Raw genomic sequence first — 21,306 nt, 5'->3', positions numbered from 1 at the left:
ATGCCCCATAACACTCGGAAATAGGCAGTAGCAACGTTTTAATATTTAACGAACACAATAAATGAAGAAAATTAACACGTGGTACAGCACGAGCAGAAAACTCGAAGCAAAAAAATTGTAATATAACGCGGATTATAATTTCCGCAAACACAAGAAACAATGGAAATAATGTTGAATTTTAAGTGCAAATCAGACTCCTAATTTTTGTTGGCTCCTGAATTGTGGAAAGTCTTTTCAGGTTAACCAAAGTTACCCTTCTTAACAACTGTTCGTTTGCTTGTAAATATAATAACTGTTTGCGTATATCAGTTAAAGCATATTACATAATTAAGACCAAAATTATCATCTTATGTGTTTGTATAACTCTTATTAAACTCGTGTACATATATATATACAATATATGTTACATATTTCCGTATTTCTATAAAACTAGCATTTAGACAGAATATAATAAACAGTGTAAAGGTAAATATTTCCAAAATTTCAACAATTCTTGAAGCAGATTCTGATAAGCTCATACAAAATCAACAGACCATATTCACTTTCTCAACCAATTTATAAATTGGTGGACCGCGAAATGGTTTCAGATACTAACTGGATTTCTGATTAAAGTACAACCACTTTAATTTCCTGATCGTAGCTCTTCGGGGTGATGTGTCCTCATGTGACGATCGAGATAGTCCTTGGAGACGAAGGGTTTCGCACACAGCGTACAGGAGTGAAGCTGGTCACGTGGCATATGACGTAGTCTCATGTGCCGGCGGAGATGATCCTTTCGACTGATAAACTTGGAGCAGATGCCACACACGTATCTCTCCCGCTGCGGAAAATGTAACTGAATATGCCGCTTGGCGGCACATTTCGAAGTGAAGCCCATTTTGCAGACCAAGCAGTGCCAAGCGCCCGCCCTTCCGAGTATCAGAGGTTCAGCTGGGGGAGGTAAAAGAGTGCGAATAAGAAAACTGTTAGCCACACTGTCCGTTAATTCTTACACACAATAGAGTGAAATCATAATACAGAAATATAAACTTAAACACATAAACGAAACGAAACATATATCCGGAAAATAAATACTGAATGCGATTAGCCAATACCTGCTGTATTTTCGATAGTAAATGGCGATCGTCCAATAAGATAGAATCGATGTCTCCTTGTGACCACTACTGTGGTCAGACATTGGTACCCGAGTACTGTATTTGGATAGCTTAACCTACCTATACGCATGTGGCTGTGTACAAAGACGCACCACAGATTCGGAGCTGCAACGATGCTAAAAGAGCCATTTAAAACACCAATATCAGTTGATCACCGAGAATTAAGTAGCGATGACCAGATCGATACTTTACTTAAGCAGTGCTTGTGTATGATGTAAACTACAAGGAAGAGTGAGGGCACGAAGCTTTAAATTTTATGTGCAGTTAATACAGATCTGAAAAAACCATCTTTTTTCTGTACCTCCATTTGTGTGAAGGATGTAAGCAGAGGAACATTTTTTTATTTATTAAACTTGGTGGTGCCAGCCAGCTTTCCTGGCAACCCCGCCATCTATATAAAATACCGTACAAATAATTTATGTAATTATGCATAATATAATACATATTGCCACTAGTTAGTTAAAATCCCTAGCACGTGGTGCCGGACCAGGGATCTGCTATCTGAGTACTGATAATACCCAAAAATAAATAGAGAAGTTTCATGTTCTGATATGTACATTCCTGCTAAGTCCACTAGTTGCATTAATTCATTGCATCACAAGGGGATGCTTTGAGGTCAATAGTCGGTACCATACAGAAGAAGGAAAGAACAGTCCAGCTTGAACCTTTACATCACGAGTAGTTCTTGTAGATCATGTGTAGCTACATGAAGAAAAGAATGAGTGAACCAGTCCACATCACTATAGGATGTTCACTACGATGGTTGCAGCAAGACAACGTAAAGAAAATACTACACGAGATTCATTGCATCACAAGGAGATGCAAGAAAATCGCCAGTTGCAGTTAAAGCATTGCATCACAATGGAATACAAAAGAGAACGGTGCACTTCTTATGGAACACAGCAGAAATCCCCGCTCTTCATGTTCTTTTGTTTCCAGGCCCTCTCAACAAGGCTGCGCCATCAGCTAATGCACAGTGCGGAGATGGGAGGCACACGAATTCACCGACCGTAAACTCACAAGAAACGCTTGGCGTCGTTGGGCTTAGCCAAAGTTCATCTTTGGGATGATCCGAAATATCAATTTCGTGTCCTATCATGCTCGTCTTAACTTCAGTAGAAGCTCAATAAGGAACAGGAAAACATCCATTGTACATATTGAAGAACGCTAAACAGTTCTTTTCTAGTGCAGATGAACAGACAATGTATCCACCCACAAGTGTACACAGTGGCACAAACTCAAATGCAGCATGCTGATTTGATCGAACAACCACCATATTTTGGTAACTGGTATTTGGAGACTTCCACCAATTCCCGCAGCAGAAGGAGCACCTTAAAGGACGATTTTATACACACTTTCCTGAGCTGAAACCTCCACTCCTTTCTACCGAAAACTATAACACGTTTTTATCTACCCGTTTAGAAGAACAATACAACTTTACAGAAATCCCTTAGAAATCAGGAAATGCTTGAGATGATTCTGGGAGACACTCGAAATAGCTCTGTGAGACAAGTAGCTCGCGAACTACACATGACTTGAAGCCTCTGCTTTCTAACATAACACGTTTGCTTGCACTGCAGCTTGCAACTTCAGGAGGTATTCGTCACAGTCAACGCATAAAAACAAAAATCTGAAACATTCTTGGCTAGTACCTGTACACTAATAATTTTTATTAAGCTTTAGCCTGGTAAATCTTGGCAGCCCACGCTGTCGTGAGTATTGCCAGAAGTATTATTAACACTATATTACCTTGGTCTTGAACTTATAACATTTATATAGGAGTATTATTAATCTAAAGCTTGATTAATTTGGAATTACATCAATCATCAAAGGTCTTCCCACAGTTCTCCAATGTCCAGTAAAATTCTATAAAAATGTTTTTTTTTTTTTTTTTTGAGAAGAGTGATTCTGAATTTAAGTTATTTAACCCTATAAAGAAACATAAAACTGTGAAATATGCCAACACACAGTTGCTTCAAACTACTATTAATGTGCAGGTGTGTTAACATTTCTACGCAGTCAGCAATGTTCAGGGGTTCGACCTTGCTACCCATCAGAGTCGTTTTCACATCTGATTTTAGGAGATATCATTTTTGTAACCTGCAAACCTTCTGGAAGAAAGTTGACAATTTCAAATTTCTGATTTCAGTTACTTAAATGCATCGAACGGGTGGTGTGGGCGACTTAGACGAACATTACACACATACCAGTGCATCGCGCTTGTAATTTTATGTGGATTCTTAGGGCAGTTTATCTGTTTGACGTATGGGAACACACTCACTCAAAACCTACGCATCTGTAGGATTCCGCCCTACTTGAAACGTTTTTCCCGTTATCTGTTCGAACTCTGACCTTGCAAGTGGGCGAGGAACGTGAACTCCACCCAGGAAGGAAAGCTGCACCTTCAAAATCAGCTTCCGTGGCTGGGGTGGAGTTCGCGGGATGCTCTTTGAATGTTTTCCTCCCCTCTTCCCACCCCGTAGATTAGTGTTTCTCAAATTGTTTCAGTCTCGGATCACCTTTCTCATTGCTCCTACTGGCTACAGTCGAAGTCGCCAGATTGTAGCGCTGAGTATCTTACATTTGCAACCAGTCTACAGGCCACCTGGAGAATCCTCGTGAACCTCTAGTGGTCCACGGACTACACTTCAGAACTAATGCCCTGGTTTACACTTTATCGTAAGCGTTTACAAATCACACGTTTCATGGACGCTTTTGCTTCTTTAATGTTTGTAATCTTGCTGTTACACTGTCGCTAGGTTTTCTTCTTCTTTTGGCAGTAGCAAGATTATAGTCACTGAAGAAGCGAGAGAGAAATGTGTGATTTTTAAACTGTATTAATAATAAAGATTCTAAAAATACCATAATACAGTGTGTTCACAATTAAAAAAGAAGTGGTGATAACTGGTTTATGTAGCTGAAATTACTGGACATGGTGGCAAATTGTGGAGCCCTAAAGTGTAAAGCAACTTGTGATTCTATAAGTGTTGTATGCATTCATTCATAAGCGGCCTAAGCTCATGGATAGAAACACACATACACAGCACAGAGTCATTATATAGTAAGGAGATGCCACAGATGTCTGGTAATATCTCCTGTCTCATCTTTGGTGCAGATGCACGCTGTGCTTTGTGTATTATATCCGGGGAATTTTTATGCAGAATTAACCTTTTGGGTATTTTTGAATTCACGCATTATTTGGCCATAAATTACTGAAAAATTACTCACCTGCATAGGAGCCGACTTTTGATATTTAGCGAAGGGACGAAATAAAATGGGAATGCAAGGTGGTGCTGCGTTTGTTTCCTTATATTTTTCCGATGCGTTATTTCCTTACAAAAGATATATGCGCTCCTCAGCGTCTCCTTTGGATGACCTGCAACAGCTACTCATATTGGAATGCGCTGGCCCTGTTGATCCCGGACGAACTATAAGGAAATTGTCTCCAGTTTCTGCTAACTGTTTTACAATTATAATTTACGTGGCCCATCCTAGCTGGGCAATTGGGCCTCTTTTATGCCAGGAGTTAAAAAACACTGATTCTTCAGACTATCGGGAACCGGAAATACCAGCGCTGAGCAGCCGGGTACTATTTTCCCAACCGTGAGTTTCCGTGTCTAATGGCTTCTGGACGACACTCAAGTCAGAGTTGCTTCGTTTTAAAAAAATTTTCTGCCCAACTTTCCTCAACGTTATTCGTTTACAAAACTTTCCGTCTCCCAGTTCTGAACTGCTCACTGATTTTTGCAGGAATTTCACATATATATTCCTAAAATACTCAATTCCCTCTTACTCTAGACGAAATTCTGATCACAAACCTTTTTGAAAACTCCCCCTTTTCCACGTTTATCTCTGCTTTCCCACCGACAGCACAGATAGCGATGTCTATTTTATTTATAACCTCCATGCCACAAGATAACAAACAGATTCAGCCATCTATTTGATTAAGTCATGACTATTCAAAATTCTGTTATTGCTCTATTACCAATATTTGACTTTTCTGTCTTTATTTTGATATTTAAATATTAAACACTTCTTTTTAAAGTCTTATAGTTGAGCGAAGTTGCGAAATAAACGCATAATTACATAAAAATATAAGGGGACGTGCAAGAATTTTATACCGGATTATAAAATCTTGATTTTTAAAATAAATCTATTCATCTTCTGATGAGTTTGATTTTTTTCATATTATATCTAAATATTTTAAGAATTTTATGACTGCTAAGCAAAAAAAATAAATGGACCATACTTGGATGAGATACTCCAGTCTCCCTCCTTCGTTCACAGTATCAGGTAATTCTGAGGGGACCGCAAAAAAAAAAAAAAAAAAAACCCAAAAGGTCTATGGGAAAAATAGATTATACCCAAATATTACTTGTTTGACCATTAATTTGATAAAACTGACTTATAATTGAAAGTTATTACTCTGTACTCTGATATGAGACAACAATTTATAATAATGGCACATTAATCGCATTTATAATGATTATAAGAAGACAATGTTTATATTAAGAATAAGTAGTAATAGTAAAGATGAAAATCAATTTAGAACGGCCAAAACTGCACATACTCGTAAGTGTTGCAATTTCAAAAAGAGTATTTTACAATAAGCGATTTTCTGCTAGTTAAAATATTAGGAATTACAGTTGGATGGACAGAACGGTTGAGTGCGAGTTTTCAAAAAACACTGGGTATGGAAATTAACACCACGTGCTGGTACTAAGAAAATGTCGGAGGAATAATATGGTGCCGGGTGGGCACTCGGTGTTGCCAAACAGACTTCGATCAATAATCTAACACAAGGTTATCATCAGTTTTTGCATAATATGCAATTTATTTCGGTTTGAAGTTTTCATTTGAACGACCTTTGTAATAACACCCAAGATTTATTTCTGGTCACTATAGGTTCTAAGAAGGCGTCTCCATCGTGCTCATATGGAATAAGCATAAGTCGCCATCCATTCAGTTCTGGTGTTTAAACGCCAAGGAATACAACGATCACACACACTTTTATAAAGTGCTACTCCTCGCTAACTTTAGAAGCTGAACCAACACTAATCCATAACGCTATGAGCTGAATCGACACTAATTTTGCACGCCTTGCTAATTTCTTCAATAGTAGTGCATCCTACATTGAAAAATCGAATTACAGATCATCGAATTTCTACCTTGGTGAATGACTGAATGTGTGCCGCCATCTTGAATTGACTTGGATTGACTGTTAACAGCGAATGGTACCATGCGGACATTTAGTGTCGCCAACAGACTTCGATCATCACTTTTTGCATAATATGCAATTTATGTCGGTTTGACGTTTTTATTTGAATGATTTTTGTAAACGCTTGTAACTTTTATGTTTTACGATGGCCACGGACGAGACCTTAATATGAATACTTCTCGAGAAAAAGGCGACCAATTCACAAGAGTGCCAAGTTTTAACTTTTATTTAAATAAATAACTTTGTAAAATATTCAAAATAAAAAAAAAAGTATTAAATTATTTATATTCTGTAGTGAACAAAAAATAAACAATGTTTGGGGGGAAAGGGGGGATTTCGGGATAGATTTTTTACTGCAGTCAAAGCATAAAAGATGACATCAATCACAATATAGATTGACTAAATGAACTGTACGCCTCTCCCATCCCAGACACTCATCACTTGATTTTGCGTTCTTTACAACTGATAAACGTGGAACTTTTCTTAACTATAACCAAGTTTTGGTGAATACAAATTCGATTTTGCGAGGTCAGGTGCAGTTGTACCGGTTGCATACACCTAGGGCCAGCTCTGTACGTCGGTTAGCTTAATATACATTTAACAAAATTTTGTCAAAAGTTTATTAAGACAACCTCAATGATGTAACAAAATTACAGCCAAGCACTAAAACAAATTACGAGGTTTTAAAAATATATTTATTTTTCATATTTGCAAACAAATTAACTACAGAAATTCACAGAACTTATAATAGCACCACGATGCACCATCTGGAGCTGTGTATACGGCACATTATCAATTCGCACATCTTCCCAGACTGAAGAACGATGCTTAATACATAAAATAACGACTTACCATTGATTTAATTTCATAAAAATGTTTTAAAACCGTACCAATTTTTGTAAAATGGAAAGCGATGGAAGGAGAGGAAATATTTTTGTCCAAATGTAGATGACTGGCAAAATAAATTGGAACAATGTGGATACAAAACGAACGAAAAGTTTTGGACGGCAACTTTGAGTGATGATCAACATTCACTCTGCGTATTATCAAATGAACTTATATTTAACTGTATACATTATGTACATTCCTAATAAATGCATACCACGATGCGAACTGCTCTGATTTAACCAAATGCTTCTTCTAATTCTAGATAATTACTTATACATCACTAAGGCATAAACATTTATGCCATTTATATAAAGGAGTCATCTACTTTGCAAGGATGATGTATCTAAAGATAAAATATTTACAATTTTTATATCAATTAAAATACAGATTATGTCCCTGAAAAGATCTCCTAACGTTTACTGTTCAAGACTAGTCAAGTATTTCCAACAAAGCTTATTTGGCGTGATTAATATTAGAAGGCAGCTCGGTGAGTGAATTTATTTTCGGCTAAGCGAACTTCACTTATTCATCACGTCAGTGTGCGCACTTCCATCCACAAAGCGTTATTTATAAAAGATCAGTCGAACGGATTCACATCCCGTATCCTGTGCACGCACTGAATGTGAGAGCGAAGGTTGTCTTTCCAGTTGAAATGCCTATGACAAATGTAGCATTGGTGTTGCCGGAAATCCGGGTTGTGGATGACACGGTGGCGCCTCATGGTGAATGACGTGGAGAATGGCTTGTTGCACACGTCACAGCGAAAATCCTTCTTTGAATCCCACTGGTGAATACTTTCTGCAGTTACTTGCTCATTGTCGACTGGTGAGGTCGCGTACTGATCAGGAAATACGATGGATCCTATGTGAGGGTTAGATAAAAATAGAATATATCTGCTTGTCTAATTTCAGATAATTTTAATTACTGCTAAGTTTAAAAATATATGTGAAAATAAGTTGAATGTTGTCACTACAACAGCGATGACCACTTGTTTTGGGGAAGATCGTTTTATTTAGTAAGGATGGTACCATTGTTAAGAAGGTGAAAGCAGAGTGTACAGTGGTGAAAGCACAACGATACAAACCACAAAAAAGTCAAAAAGATTTTAATTCAGCCCAACTACAATCATACTACTTACATTACAATATTTTGTCTATACAAAAACAATCATGGGCTGCTCAGCAACTCTTTGGGGAATGGAGTTACCGAGGGCACTGCATGAGGGCAAAATACTTTTTCAGTTTCAATATATTCACAGGTTTTCTTCTTAACAACCACATTTCACTTTTTTTTTTCCCTTTTTTTGGGTTCGCTGATTAATAAAATTCCATCGATATTTTTGGAGATCGGCGAAGTTTAAATGGCGGACTGGAACCTGTCCGCGGATTACATACTGGGAAACACTGTTTTAAAAAGGTCTACTGAAACTTCTTGTTCACAAATTCATTTTTTGTAAGAAAAACAATCCAAGTAAAACCTGTTACTTAGTTCACAAAGAATGTATGACTGTTTTCCATTTTTCTTGTGATGAAGATAATTGAGCACTGGTCTTCCACTGTTTATTTTCCACCATTTCAAGTAAAATTAAAATAGGAATCGTCTGTAAAATTACACATAAAATAACAATTATGCATGAAATTATTGTACATCATTACCCGTATTCAGTTAAAGAAAACACGATAGTTATCAGAAAATAGGCATCTATTATCTGTGTAAGGGAAAATTCATACCACAGCAATAAGCACTCATTTATGAAAACATCGATTCGTGTTTGTGTGTAGTGTTTTTTGAAAGTATATGGGCGTAATATATCTAAACTACTTCTATTATAGTTCAGAGAATAAATAGATTAAAAAAAGGCATTAAAAAGCCAACGAACACTGCTAAAATTGAGATATGAACAGAACATTAACATGGTATCTATCACAAAACTTTAAAAAATCTGTATTCAGGATAGAAATTAAAGTGGTGTAAAATGATTATCAATGCAGCAGTAAACAAAAATTATCTAATAAGGATAAGAATATGCAAATGTCTTTACATTCAGGGTAAAGATTGAAAGAACAAAACTTTTTAATGGTATGCACATTTTGCCAGAGTCCAAAAGAATCTGACTGCTCGTCACTGACCAGGACTTTTATTGGAGAAGCTTTTATGCGCACAAACATGAAAGTAGCTTGACTTGTCAGATGGCCTTGGTGAGTGTTGTATCCAGGTAAACTCCGTGTACTTTTCTCATGTGCAGCTTCAGATAGTCAGGACGCCGCCACACCTTCCAGCAAATATGGCACTGGCTCGTACCATGACTGTGCTGAAATCTCCAGTGTCTCCTCATGTTGGACGCGTTTGAAAACATCTTTCGGCACACGGGACAGCGATACACTCTGCCTGCAGTGAAAAGGGGGAAAAAAGAGAGACCCGTCATTACTTCATTTTAGTATGGCATTCTGCTAACAGCATTTTCCCACGCATCATAAACGTTTTTTAAACATATAACTATCATTTGGACAAACAAAACCCAACGTTTCAAAGGAGAACAGGATAATGATATTCAGGGCCGGTCTTAGGTCCATGCGACCCGGCGATTACTCGAAGAGTCGGGGTTCTAGTGCATATACCGCCATCACAAAGGAAAATTTAACTGCGCATGACCGAAACGACATATCGAAAGTATTGTCGGTTCATATTCAAAATGTGGATGAAGAGCGAGCGACAGAGTTATTGACACCCGAGAATGCTTCTCGCCAGGGGTGCCATTTGACCTAGGACCGACCCTGAAGACAATAATACTCCCTTGTTCAAAAGAGACGTCTATTGAGCAGCGCAGAAGTATATTTAGAATCGCATTATTATCACAAATTATGATAAATGAGGGTCACAAAAAAGGGTTGATAAACATGTTGATAAAAATATTTCTTGTTCGTTTCTTAGAATGCGCTTTTTACTGAGAAGAAAAACAGGATTCAATTTATACAAGATGTATAGTGAATAACTGAAGTGGGAAGGTGATAATATTTGTAAAAATGTACTTACTTAATTAACAATAATTTTCATAATGATGGAATGAGCAGAAAACTCTTTAGCATATCCAGTGAAAGACGGAATTGCGAATAGCAATGAACTCCACATATAACTGTTCATAACGTTTTTAACCTACCATAAAATTTTAGATATTTATGTCCATTCATTCGAAAAGTGTCTTTCTAAAGAAAGAGTTAGCGAACATGTCATGAAAAGCAAATATAGATTATTTTTATTCATGAACAAGCTTGGGTTAACCGGCTGAATCATTATAAAATAAATGCATCCAGTATTCCAAGAACTAAAGGTTTTGAATGCATTAGCCACTGAGAGCACGTTTCGCCACGTACTGGTACGAATAATAGCAAAATTACATTTCTCAGTGAGGTAAATCTGTTTCCAGCATTAGTGCCAAAAAGAACCGTACAGGGATCTCCATACTGGGAACTTCAATAAGATATTCACTTACACTATGTCAGCCCGATCCACTTCAGCAGTTGCACAATTTCTTCGGTCACGGAGATTTCTTTCAGGATTACCACACTTTTGTGCAGCATTTTTCCAAAATGTACGCTTCTGCAATGACTTATCCAATACGTACCAAACAGTGAAATTTCAACCTAAAAATTAACTATTTTCGTACTTGAATTTGCTAACCTGTCCCATCCAGAATTCTAATAAATTCTCGAAGAAAAGAGGATACACGATCTGGTCTATTCTGCAAGGGAAAGTTTCACAATCTTGTAAGAAGTATGAAAAATACTTGCAAAAATGGTACCACTGTGGTACACGCTTTGAATAGCCAATTTAATAATGAGTTGTGCTTCAAGTAACTGACTGAAGTAGCTATATATAAAGTTTGACTTTACTTGTAATGTTTGATCAGGGACAAGATCCAACCGTGAATTTACCGGACTAGGTACAAATTTACACGCCTCCCCCCACTCTCAAGGTTGTTTATTATTGAGTTTTGCCTCCAAGGGGGAATTTTCTATCAATTACTTTTCATTCTCATAGTTGGGCCCTGATCAAGTGTGTGTTGCCTCGGACACGAGTTAACCTGTTGATTTTGAATGGTTTGCCGGGCCTATTTACTAAGACAGTGAGTTTCTGGTCTCACTTAACGATCCCAATGTCGAACACTGTCTTCTGCTTCCTGTTGAGATGATAACATCTACAGAGTGCTTAGAAGGTCCATCGAGAAATCATTTTTAATGGATCAAAAGCAAAAATAACTAATTAGAATAAAATAAACATCCTATTTAAAAATTAACACATGTATTTTTATAGCTTTATTACTGTGTTTCAATTTTGTAAATTTTATATATAATTAAACATTAATTTTTATTAATAATTAATATTTTTAAAAACTTTTTATGCCTTTTATTTTTATATTTACAGAAATAAAAAATTAATTAGAAATGTTACATTTTAAACACAAAAGAGAATAAGAAATAGGAAAAGGAATCAAAAGGATCAATAGAACGGATCCAGAAGGTAGCTTATCCATCCCTGGTCTTAAGGCAGCTAATCCCTTTCTGATCCAGTTGTTACTGGGATATCATTAACCCAGTAACAACTGGATTAATGTGCTACTGGGTTAACTACTTCTCTAAAAATGATCTCCATATCGTTAAAGGTAATTTTAGAAAATAGAAACTTGGCTTTGTTTATTTATTTTTAGTGTGGTCCTTTAAAAACTCCCGATCAGTTTCGAAACAGATGTCGAAATTCAGTTTTTATTTTGACGATGTAAAGAGGTTCGAACACCATAACATTGTTATTACTATTATAATCGTATATAATTACATTCTTTGTAATGAAATAAAAAATGCTAATATATTAATAGAATGACGTTTATTTTAAAATATGATTTAAAAATATAATTAACGGAATTAAAATACATTCTGCAGTCTTCATTTTTTCCCATAATAAATTATGGTTTTAAGCAATAGTTTATTCATCAGACTACAGAATATTGATAATGGTATTTTGGAAATGTTTATTTTACACTACAAATTATGGGTCAAACAGTTTCTGTGAGAGAGTACAGCAATATAAGCATTAGTGACAGACAGACACAAGACCACAACCAATCGTATGTTACTGAGTTCATGCTGAAATCAATGATGCAAAAAGCCACCCGTTACACGCCTGTCACAAAGAAAAATGTCCAATTAAGAATATTCACGGATGTGAGATAAGGACAGAGCCGGTTTAATCACTAGGAAAACTAGCCCGCCCCTTAGAGTGGAAGACTGAAGTTAGCAAAAAACTGAATCAACTATTCACAATACTATGTAAGAAAACAAGCAATTCACGATACTATACAAGAATACGTAATATAATCTATAATTATTATCAATAGAGAATTTTTATTCGTACTTACAACATATCAATTTTTGTACAGGGGTGCCTAATATCATTTCCCTAACCCTGGATAAAGACGTACATGTTTTTATATATTGATAAAAACATACTGTATGTCCAGAAGTTATCTAGAATATTAATCCGGATAAGTACACAAGGCATACAGGAAAGAAATTAAGAAAGCTCTCATAAATTTATGCAACTGTGAAATTCGGGAATTGTTCAACCAATGAACTAAAGTAATTTCAGATCTTGTATCTTAATTTCGAGCAGTTTGATAGATCACATATTTATAATACAGTGTCTGGTTAGAAAGTAGTACAAATAAGGATGCATCATAGAACGGACTATAAAAATGTTTTTATTTATCAGCCTATTACTGATCAAAAATATGTGAAATTTCATGTATGTAACATACTTCTAGTTAATAGGCTGTCCAAGGAGTGACACCAGTGATGGCGAACAACTTATTTTCATTCATCTGCTTTGTTCTGGTCGTAGTATCAAAGTACTAACATCTCCGTGAATGAGATTGATCAATACGCTATCTTTCGACAAATAACAAACTTACATTTAACCAGTTGGTGACAGTAAAAGAGAACCGCTTGCTTTTCTATTACGTTCAGGTTTCAATTATTAATGGCATACCTGTATTAGAGTCACAAACACAAGTAAATACGGAGCACTTTGGCGACTATTATACCCACACCCCCAGAGTTTAAAAGTATGATGTGCGATACAAGCTTAACAAAAGCTTTCAGAAATCAACTACGTTATTATGCAAGGAAATGACGCTTTCTATTGTACACATCGGTTTTTCGTTATGCTCCTTTGCTCGTTTTATACCAGTGCTTTTCAGACTTTTTTTTTGGACGCAGACACACTGTAGACGTGCCAGAGATAATTCGACACCAAACTCGAGTAAAGCTCTCATACACAATGACATATCTTTTATGTGAGGAATAAAGTGAGAGTGAATAGAGTGTGTATGAAGCACGTTAAAAAATAATACGCAATTTTTTTATATATCACTCAATAACTGTGTTTATAGTTACAACAGTTGCTATAACACCTACTTGACTAGCATTTAAATGGGCATCGTTCATATAAATATCAACATGTCTAAAACAAACAGCAATTTTTTATGGTGTTTTCAGGGTTTGTGTGTGTTTAGGGTCTAACGGCACCAAGAGTTCCCCCCATCTCAGGGTCGTCGACAACGGCGCAAACAATACCAAAATGAGAAATCCTCTTGGGAAACAAATCTCATTTGTTTCCCAAGGGGATTAACCAAAACTGTGGCCAGACTTTCTTTTAATAATCTAAGAAAATTATTTGTGTAATTAATATACATTTATAACTATTGCGGTAATACACACATATAGTTTAGAATTATTTACATTTAAATTAATTTAGATTTACATTGTATAGAGCATCTTGTCACAGCTTTTGTACAGTCGTCTCCCTTACAATTTTGTCCTGCTATCTCACCATAACATGCCGCAGGGTTTAGGAGAAACTGATTCTCTTACTCGACTGGGCTGTCCAAGAAATGGAAGAATATTGGGAGCATCCACTGATTTTTTTTTTTTTTTTTTTTTTTGATTTAATAATACATACCTACTTATATATATACAAAATACCTGGGTTCTAATACCATTTGGAAGGGAAGAACTTTTATCGGCTTATTTTCGCAACGTGGCTGAATTAATCTCGGGAGAGAGGATTGCATAGTTTTATCGTCCAGATAACTCGGGTATTTTGGGCAAACTAACCAAAGAATACACGCTACTGCAGACTCAGTCTTTAATTGCATTGACTGTCAACACACACACACACAACCTCAAAGTACACGCAGCTTGGACTAATGTGATTAGGGAGTCCCCCGGGCCTCTGTGCCGGGCCAATTTTGTTGTTTTCTATATTTATTAATGATATTGATGAAGGTATATCAGGCTTCATGTCTAAGTTTGCAAATATTACAAAGGGTGATTAATAACAGTAATCAGGGTAAGTTACAGCAAACAAGATCTAAGAAAATTAGGCAGATGGCCTGAGAAATGGCAGTTGAAGTTTGCCCTTGACAAAAGCAAGGTGCTGTATATGGGTAGTAATCTCAGATTAACGTACCAACTGTATGATACTACACTCAGGGTAGTGGAAAATGAAAAAAAAACATGAGGGTAATTGTGCAGTCAGATATAAAGTTCTCTGGGCAGTGCAGACAGGCTAACAGGACAACTCATGAGGAGTTTTGTCAATGATATACAGGAACTTTGGTAGCAGGGATAAGGAGGTGATTATCCAATTATATAAGTCAATGGTTAGGCAGCATCTTGAGTACTGCATACAGGTATGGAGGCCTCATTTTAAGAAAATGTAATCTTCTGGAACGGATGCAGAGAAGAACAACGAGATTGTGAAGGGAACAAAGGGGCCCTTATCAAGCGAGGCTTCGATTCTTCAAACTGCGGCGTCTAGAGACTAGGCATCTCCGAGGAGATCTAATTGGGTTGTTTAAAGCCTTAAATGAATTGAGCAAGCCCAGTGCTGATGGCATTCTTCCTCTTGCTTAGACTACACACGAGGGGGGGGGACACAAATTCAAATTGAGGACGGATTAGTTACAAGATAGATGTGTTGAAGTTTGCCTTCAGCCAGCTGGTGGTTGATTTTTGGAACAAACTTGCGTCTGTTGTTGTTGTGGAAGTGGGTAGTTTGAAGTTCAGTTGTTGTTGTTATTTGGTTTTTAGGAGCATTAGCACTAAGGCCATATTGCTCCGTAGATATGCGGTGGTCATTCTCTGACCTTTCCGCATCCTCCGTATTTGGTGGCCACGGGCTCGAACCCCGGTCTAATCAAGAAGCGTGTGCTACGCACTGCTGCTCCTGCCCACCTGCCACCTACGGAGGCGCGGTTTGAAGTAGAACTAGATATATTATTGGTGGCAGTGCAGACAGGTGATATGGAAAGGTGTTTTTTTTTTTTTTTTTGGCTGATGTTTTACAAGCTTGCTTTCTTGCATCATTTGCCACTACTAATACAAATAAACAATTAACGCTTATTTTTATTAATAAGCAGTTATTCTTAAGAACAAATGCCTATTAATAATAAAATGCTATAAATAAATAATAATAAATTATTAGAACTTTATTCTTGGTTTCCAACTTGAACAGAACCGTCTTATTATTTTATTTTATTTTAATTTTCATCGATTTATTTATTATTATTTTTTTTTTTGTTTGTTTTGACGTATGAAAAATCTGATTTTCAAGGAGAAAAAAGACCTACACACAGCCGAAAAAACTGTTTAGAAGTTGATGCAGTCGCCATGGGTATAAATCATTCTAGTTTTGAGTGACGTAACTGAAGAAAATTGGCCCACTTGTAAAAATAAATCATGATTCCCACCAGAAGACCGGACGAAAATTTCTTTTTAAAAACAGTTCCTTGCATAGTCTATGGGAATAGCAAAACTCAGCGACCTTTTCTGCGCTTCATTTACTCCATTGTTCAACAAGGGTGGAAAACCCTCTTTAAACTGCGGTTTCATCCCGAAAAATTCACAATATAATCTTTTTAACAAATCCTTTCTCATAAACGCGGCGTTCCTTGGATTGTTCAGTATGGACTAAAACAGTACAGAGAACAGCGCTTCCTCACGGTCTAATATCCACTGACACCACCTTTTGCTGTGCATTCTCAACACTTCTGAAAAGTTTTCCATTCTCGATCATACTAGAAACATCGGTAAACCACTGTAGGCTTGCTACTATCGATCATTTAATAAATTAAAGTTGTATAATCTTTACTGTCACATTCTTCACATGATCCAGTTTTTACTTTACAGGTTAAACAGTTCACAGTAACTTGCGTAGCAATACCGTCTTGACAAGTTGATACACAAGTTATCCCATTTTCACAATTTTTAAAAATTTTTTTGAAAAAATAAATGATCAAACTTTTTTTTTTTCTTTTGCAGAAAATATCTGTGACCAACCTAGAATCTGAAATTCCTTGGGCTGCCAAGGTATTTTCGGCCGTGATTTGATAATAATTAGAGAAACTCATAAAAATAAATAAGTAAATTAATTAAAATGGCATAAAAATGTCATAGACGACAAGAACAACAAAGTAATAATAAAGATAGGATAAAAACCGAAAAGGATCAGAGCTTATCTTGAGACACCAAAAACATCTCTCGGTTTCCTAAAATGCCCGGTACCAACTAGTATATACTAATTATAAGCTTGGCTTACTTGAGGATGTTTTTGTCTTCTTTTTGTTGTGTTTGATCTATTCTGTCATCATATTTAAGTTTACAGATCACAGGTATCATTCAAGGCCAGAAAAAATTCGAGGTTGAGCCAAAGATGCAATGGAAACAGTGAAATTAGACTTTGCAATAAGCTGGTGCACATAAAATTCGAGTTTCACGAAATGCTAACAAAATTTAATGCTAAGTAGGAAAACAAGAGGAACTGGCAGCTGATATTCTACCTCACATTCTTCTGCAGAAAACACTAATTCACAATCTTCTTCTCCAGCTGTTCATTTTAATATGCACATTCCTTCTACCGTTTTCAGCAGCTGGATTAACCGCATGCGTGACATTATGAGGTACTCACTTACTTAATGAGTCACACGATCAGAGAAGTGTATATAGATGCCGTACAGCCTAGAGCCGTCTCTAGCAGGTCGTTAGCCTAATATCAAATCACATTTGCTTGCTAATGTTACAGTCTAGACTGTGCTTTTCATAACTGTCTCCATTATTAGCTGATACAAAAATGTATTTGCATGATTCTAAAATTTGATACAGATAAATATCATTTAAAAAAAAAGGTGACGATCTGCCCCACTGGACCCGAGTCTCATTTATAGCTTAACGTTTCTAGTTGACGTTTTCTAAACTCCAGTTTCATAAATGCCGAGATGACTATAAGGGAAATTTCAGAGCTTTTAAAACTTGCTTCTTTCGGGCAATTAAAATTGTAAATATCTGGATGATTGTCTTTTTATCATTATATTTTTCAATTTGTATAATTTGTTCAAAGATCCAAATCACTTAACATAAATGTTTAAAATTAAAATGTCTTCAAATCAAAAATTCAAGTCAAATTAAAATAATGTGATATTGCCTGTGGCACCAAAATATCCAAAGCCGGCAGTGAGTATCGAAATTGCTCAAGAGAATATAATTAATTTCTAAATACCTCAAATAGCCCTGGCTTTCTTTAATACTCTTTGATCATATTTGTAATTATTAGCATACCTTAATTACAGACATTTGTCACTTTGGTATCCAACCAGCTCCTTTCTCGTTGGCCTAAAAATTCTTTTAATAACTTTCTACATTTAAATGACAAACATTTCATTAACACTAAAAACTACATTGGCCATTCAATACCCCCAAAATCGGACCAAAATGCACAGATTCGTTGAAACTGAATGAAATCATACGAAGGGGATATCGAAAGCCTATCAAAGGATTAAACACTAAATTCCTATTCTTGTGAAGGAAACTGCCTAAATATTAATTATACAGGACAAGAAGCAAAGCGCTCTGGGCTAAATCAAACCACCAGACTAAGTTAGATATTACGCAAAACAACGACAAGTTTCAAAGCCAAATCAATCTACTAAATTTTCTTACCAAAAAGAACCACAATGAACATACAAATTCATAGGTAAACCTGAAGCGACTTCAAGGGAAAATATTTGAAAATATTCCCTCAGGTACCAATGTCCTCTCCAAAGGCAATACTTACAATAATCGCGTACTTCTTTTGAGTGTTACCGGCGTAGCCCTTCACGGACAAAGATAATTTGGAGTAGTAATAATACTCTTTTATATATACTAGAGCAAATACAGTATTATAGTATTCATTTATTAATACAGTATATAATAAAAGTTATATTACATATATAAATAATAATTAAAAATGGAAAAAATAATAACAATTAACAAACATTATGACAGGACAGCTAAGATAGTGTTCATAAACAGTCTGAAATTAAAGTACACATGTTAGCTAGTGAAGAAAGAACATTTTTAATACTTACTATTTTGTTATTGAAATTTTCAATACAAAACAAAGTGTTTAACGCGTTAACAACTGTGATAAAGTAAAATAAAAAATTCTGCCATGTACCCTTTCGCTTACCCCTAGCGGTACGAGAACCACACTTTGGGAAACACTGGTCTAGAATACTAAGCAGTCATAAAATTCAGTACCTCCAACCCAACAAAGTTGCCCTAACTCACAATTCCATAGCGCTCATCAACACGGACGGAGGTCTTTCAACATCACGATCGCTACCTTAAAAATTGATAAAACTTTAATTCTAAAAAATCAGTTCATTAAAATAACAATTAAAGTACAAAATATAAAATACATGATTTTATTTCAAAAGCAGCAAACCAATAAATGAAGAAACTACTATGGGCACAATATAAATTGCCATTTTTCCGGTCACTGTCCTTAATACCTTGGCTTCATGCCAAGTACAACGAGGCATTGTACAGGTACGAGTATCAACTAAGAAAATTTAACCCTCCCTCCCAGTAGAAGCCCACGGAACAGGGTTACTGTGAACGCATCAAAATATAATGAAAATATAGGTGCATGCATTGTGCACGGCATTAAGTACGTGTCAAAAACAGAGAAAGGACAGGTTAACTTACTTTTACTCACCACCAAAATCACAGATTTAAGTAGTTGGAACGACATTCTGCTGTCTTCATTCAATGCTATGCCGTTAACTCTTTTTTTTTTAGCCGCGTAACGGATTCTGATGAAGATCACAGAACGTTATCTGTAACGCGAGGATATGCCTACGATTTTCGGGGTCAAGCAGAACCGTAGTTAAGGCAGTGTTCATGGTTTCTATTTTTATAGCAGACCATTACATAAATACGTACAAGTGGCGTGCTGCATTAGATCCGGAAAGCAATCCCTCCCCCTCAAGCTCCCACAGGAAACACCTAGGGGGTCATTGATTCATTCCCATATCACGAATATTTTAAACTATTTTATGTTATAAAAGGACATCTTCAAGGGAAAATTACAATAGTACTTAATACATTCACAATGATATCACGCTTATACGAAAAACTTTATTGCCAATGCAGATATTAAGGAACTGGGGGCGTCATTTAGGGGGGAAACTGACCGAGGTTTCCCCTAAATGACGAGAGTTTGTCCTAAATGTGCTACAAAGCTGGCAAGATATTGCCAACTTTGTAGCACATATTCAGCCTTTGCAATAGAGACTTCCAATTTTTAAGTAACAATAAATTACCTCGGAAAATACTACAGTTACGCCAGAACGAACAGAATAGATTTCGACCAGAACACAGTGTTACTAAAGGCTTACCGGTTTCCTTTCTAGAGAAAAGTTATATCATAGCATGTTTTGATGGCTATGATATTGATTTTCCATTAATCCAGAATACTAAACCAAAATCGCAGTCAACTGGAACGATTGGGTGTGATATATGGTTTTATTCGTTGTCATAACTAATACATTTTATTTTAAACAGAAAGGCGTAATCTTCCACAATTCAAATTCGGATCAATTCTCAACTGGGTCTGTAACTTTTCCAAAGCGTTGGAGGTGACGACTCCAAATGCATACACTTATCTTATAACAGGTATTAAATACAAATAATACGAAGTTCGGAAAACAATTGCGCATATCAGAGGTCATACAAAGTTTATATGGCAAGTCGATGAGAGTTGGTTTATAAGAGAGGAACATATAAGAGAAGTATAAACCCAAGAGCAGGATGAGATGAGGAAAACGTTTAGGATGTACAGCCTTAAGCTCGGTAGCGTGAACCTGTTATGTAATGGAATTCTTAGCTAGTCACTGTTAACAAGTCCGTATTAACTGATTAGTAGATACACCTCTATGGACTGCACTTCTACCAAATGGATATTACAGTGGGGTGTCACACTGTGGGTGATGCTATTCATCAAGACAGCAGAGAAAGTGGGTCGCCAAAGTGGCAGAGGGTAATCTGGCGTGATGAATCACACTACACAGCCAACACTAATTACGCAAATGAGCCAAACATATATCCAATGAACAGTTTCCACGAAAACTGAATTAACCTGCGGTGAAGTTTACTAGTGGCTGTAGCCGAATGGTTAGGCGGAGGATGCTGACGTATAGGCGTTTGAACGATGTTCTTGTATTCTCTCTGTATGTTCTGAACTCCACTGACCTTGTATGGTCGTCTCTGAGTATAAACAACAAATAAATTTATTTGTAAGGGTATGGGCCTCTTTCAAATTTGATTCTGGCCCAATGATTACTGTGTAGAATGTGAACAATGATGCGTATAGAGCAAAATGATCCTGGACCATTTTGCTCTACTTGCATCGAGGACAACATTATGAAAAAGCGGATTTGGTCAGTCCCAAGATATTTTGAAGCAAGCTAGATCAAAATGCTCAACTAGCCACTCAACAGCAGTTTCTTAAACTCTTTGAAACCGAGAAAAGCGAATAAGAAATTTATTTCTGCAATTGACTCCCCAAATTCCCAAGTTTCAGTGGCACAAAATATCGTATATTGAAATCTTTTTGAGAGTATATCTTATTAATGCCAGTTAATAGCTCCTCATTACATCGATTCTGTAAGGA

The 21,306-nt window shown here is 36.3% G+C and overlaps 1 protein-coding gene across 8 annotated transcripts in view; it reads right to left on the bottom strand.

The window, feature by feature from the left end:
- LOC150075038 (uncharacterized) overlaps positions 1-21,306 on the bottom strand; it is a 595,491-nt gene that overhangs the window by 38,949 nt on the left and 535,236 nt on the right. Inside the window, exon 5 of one of the 8 annotated variants that reach the window (XM_090388652.1) lies at positions 580-930. The exons of 4 other annotated variants lie outside the window; for them this stretch is intronic. In XM_090388652.1, the coding sequence (XP_090244778.1) occupies positions 623-930 (308 nt within the window). In that variant the 3' untranslated portion in view covers positions 580-622. Of the gene's footprint in view, positions 1-579; positions 931-7,681; positions 8,122-9,430; positions 9,649-21,306 lie in introns of those variants that run through there. 3 more of the 8 variants (XR_016547877.1, XM_090388653.1, XM_090388665.1) reach the window with 3 other exon arrangements.

Source organism: Mastigoproctus giganteus, chromosome 14 (assembly GCF_048544385.1).
Source record: "Mastigoproctus giganteus isolate SK-2022 chromosome 14, ASM4854438v1, whole genome shotgun sequence".
NCBI lineage: Eukaryota > Metazoa > Arthropoda > Arachnida > Uropygi > Thelyphonidae > Mastigoproctus > Mastigoproctus giganteus.
This window is presented reverse-complemented; position numbering and strand designations above follow the sequence as displayed.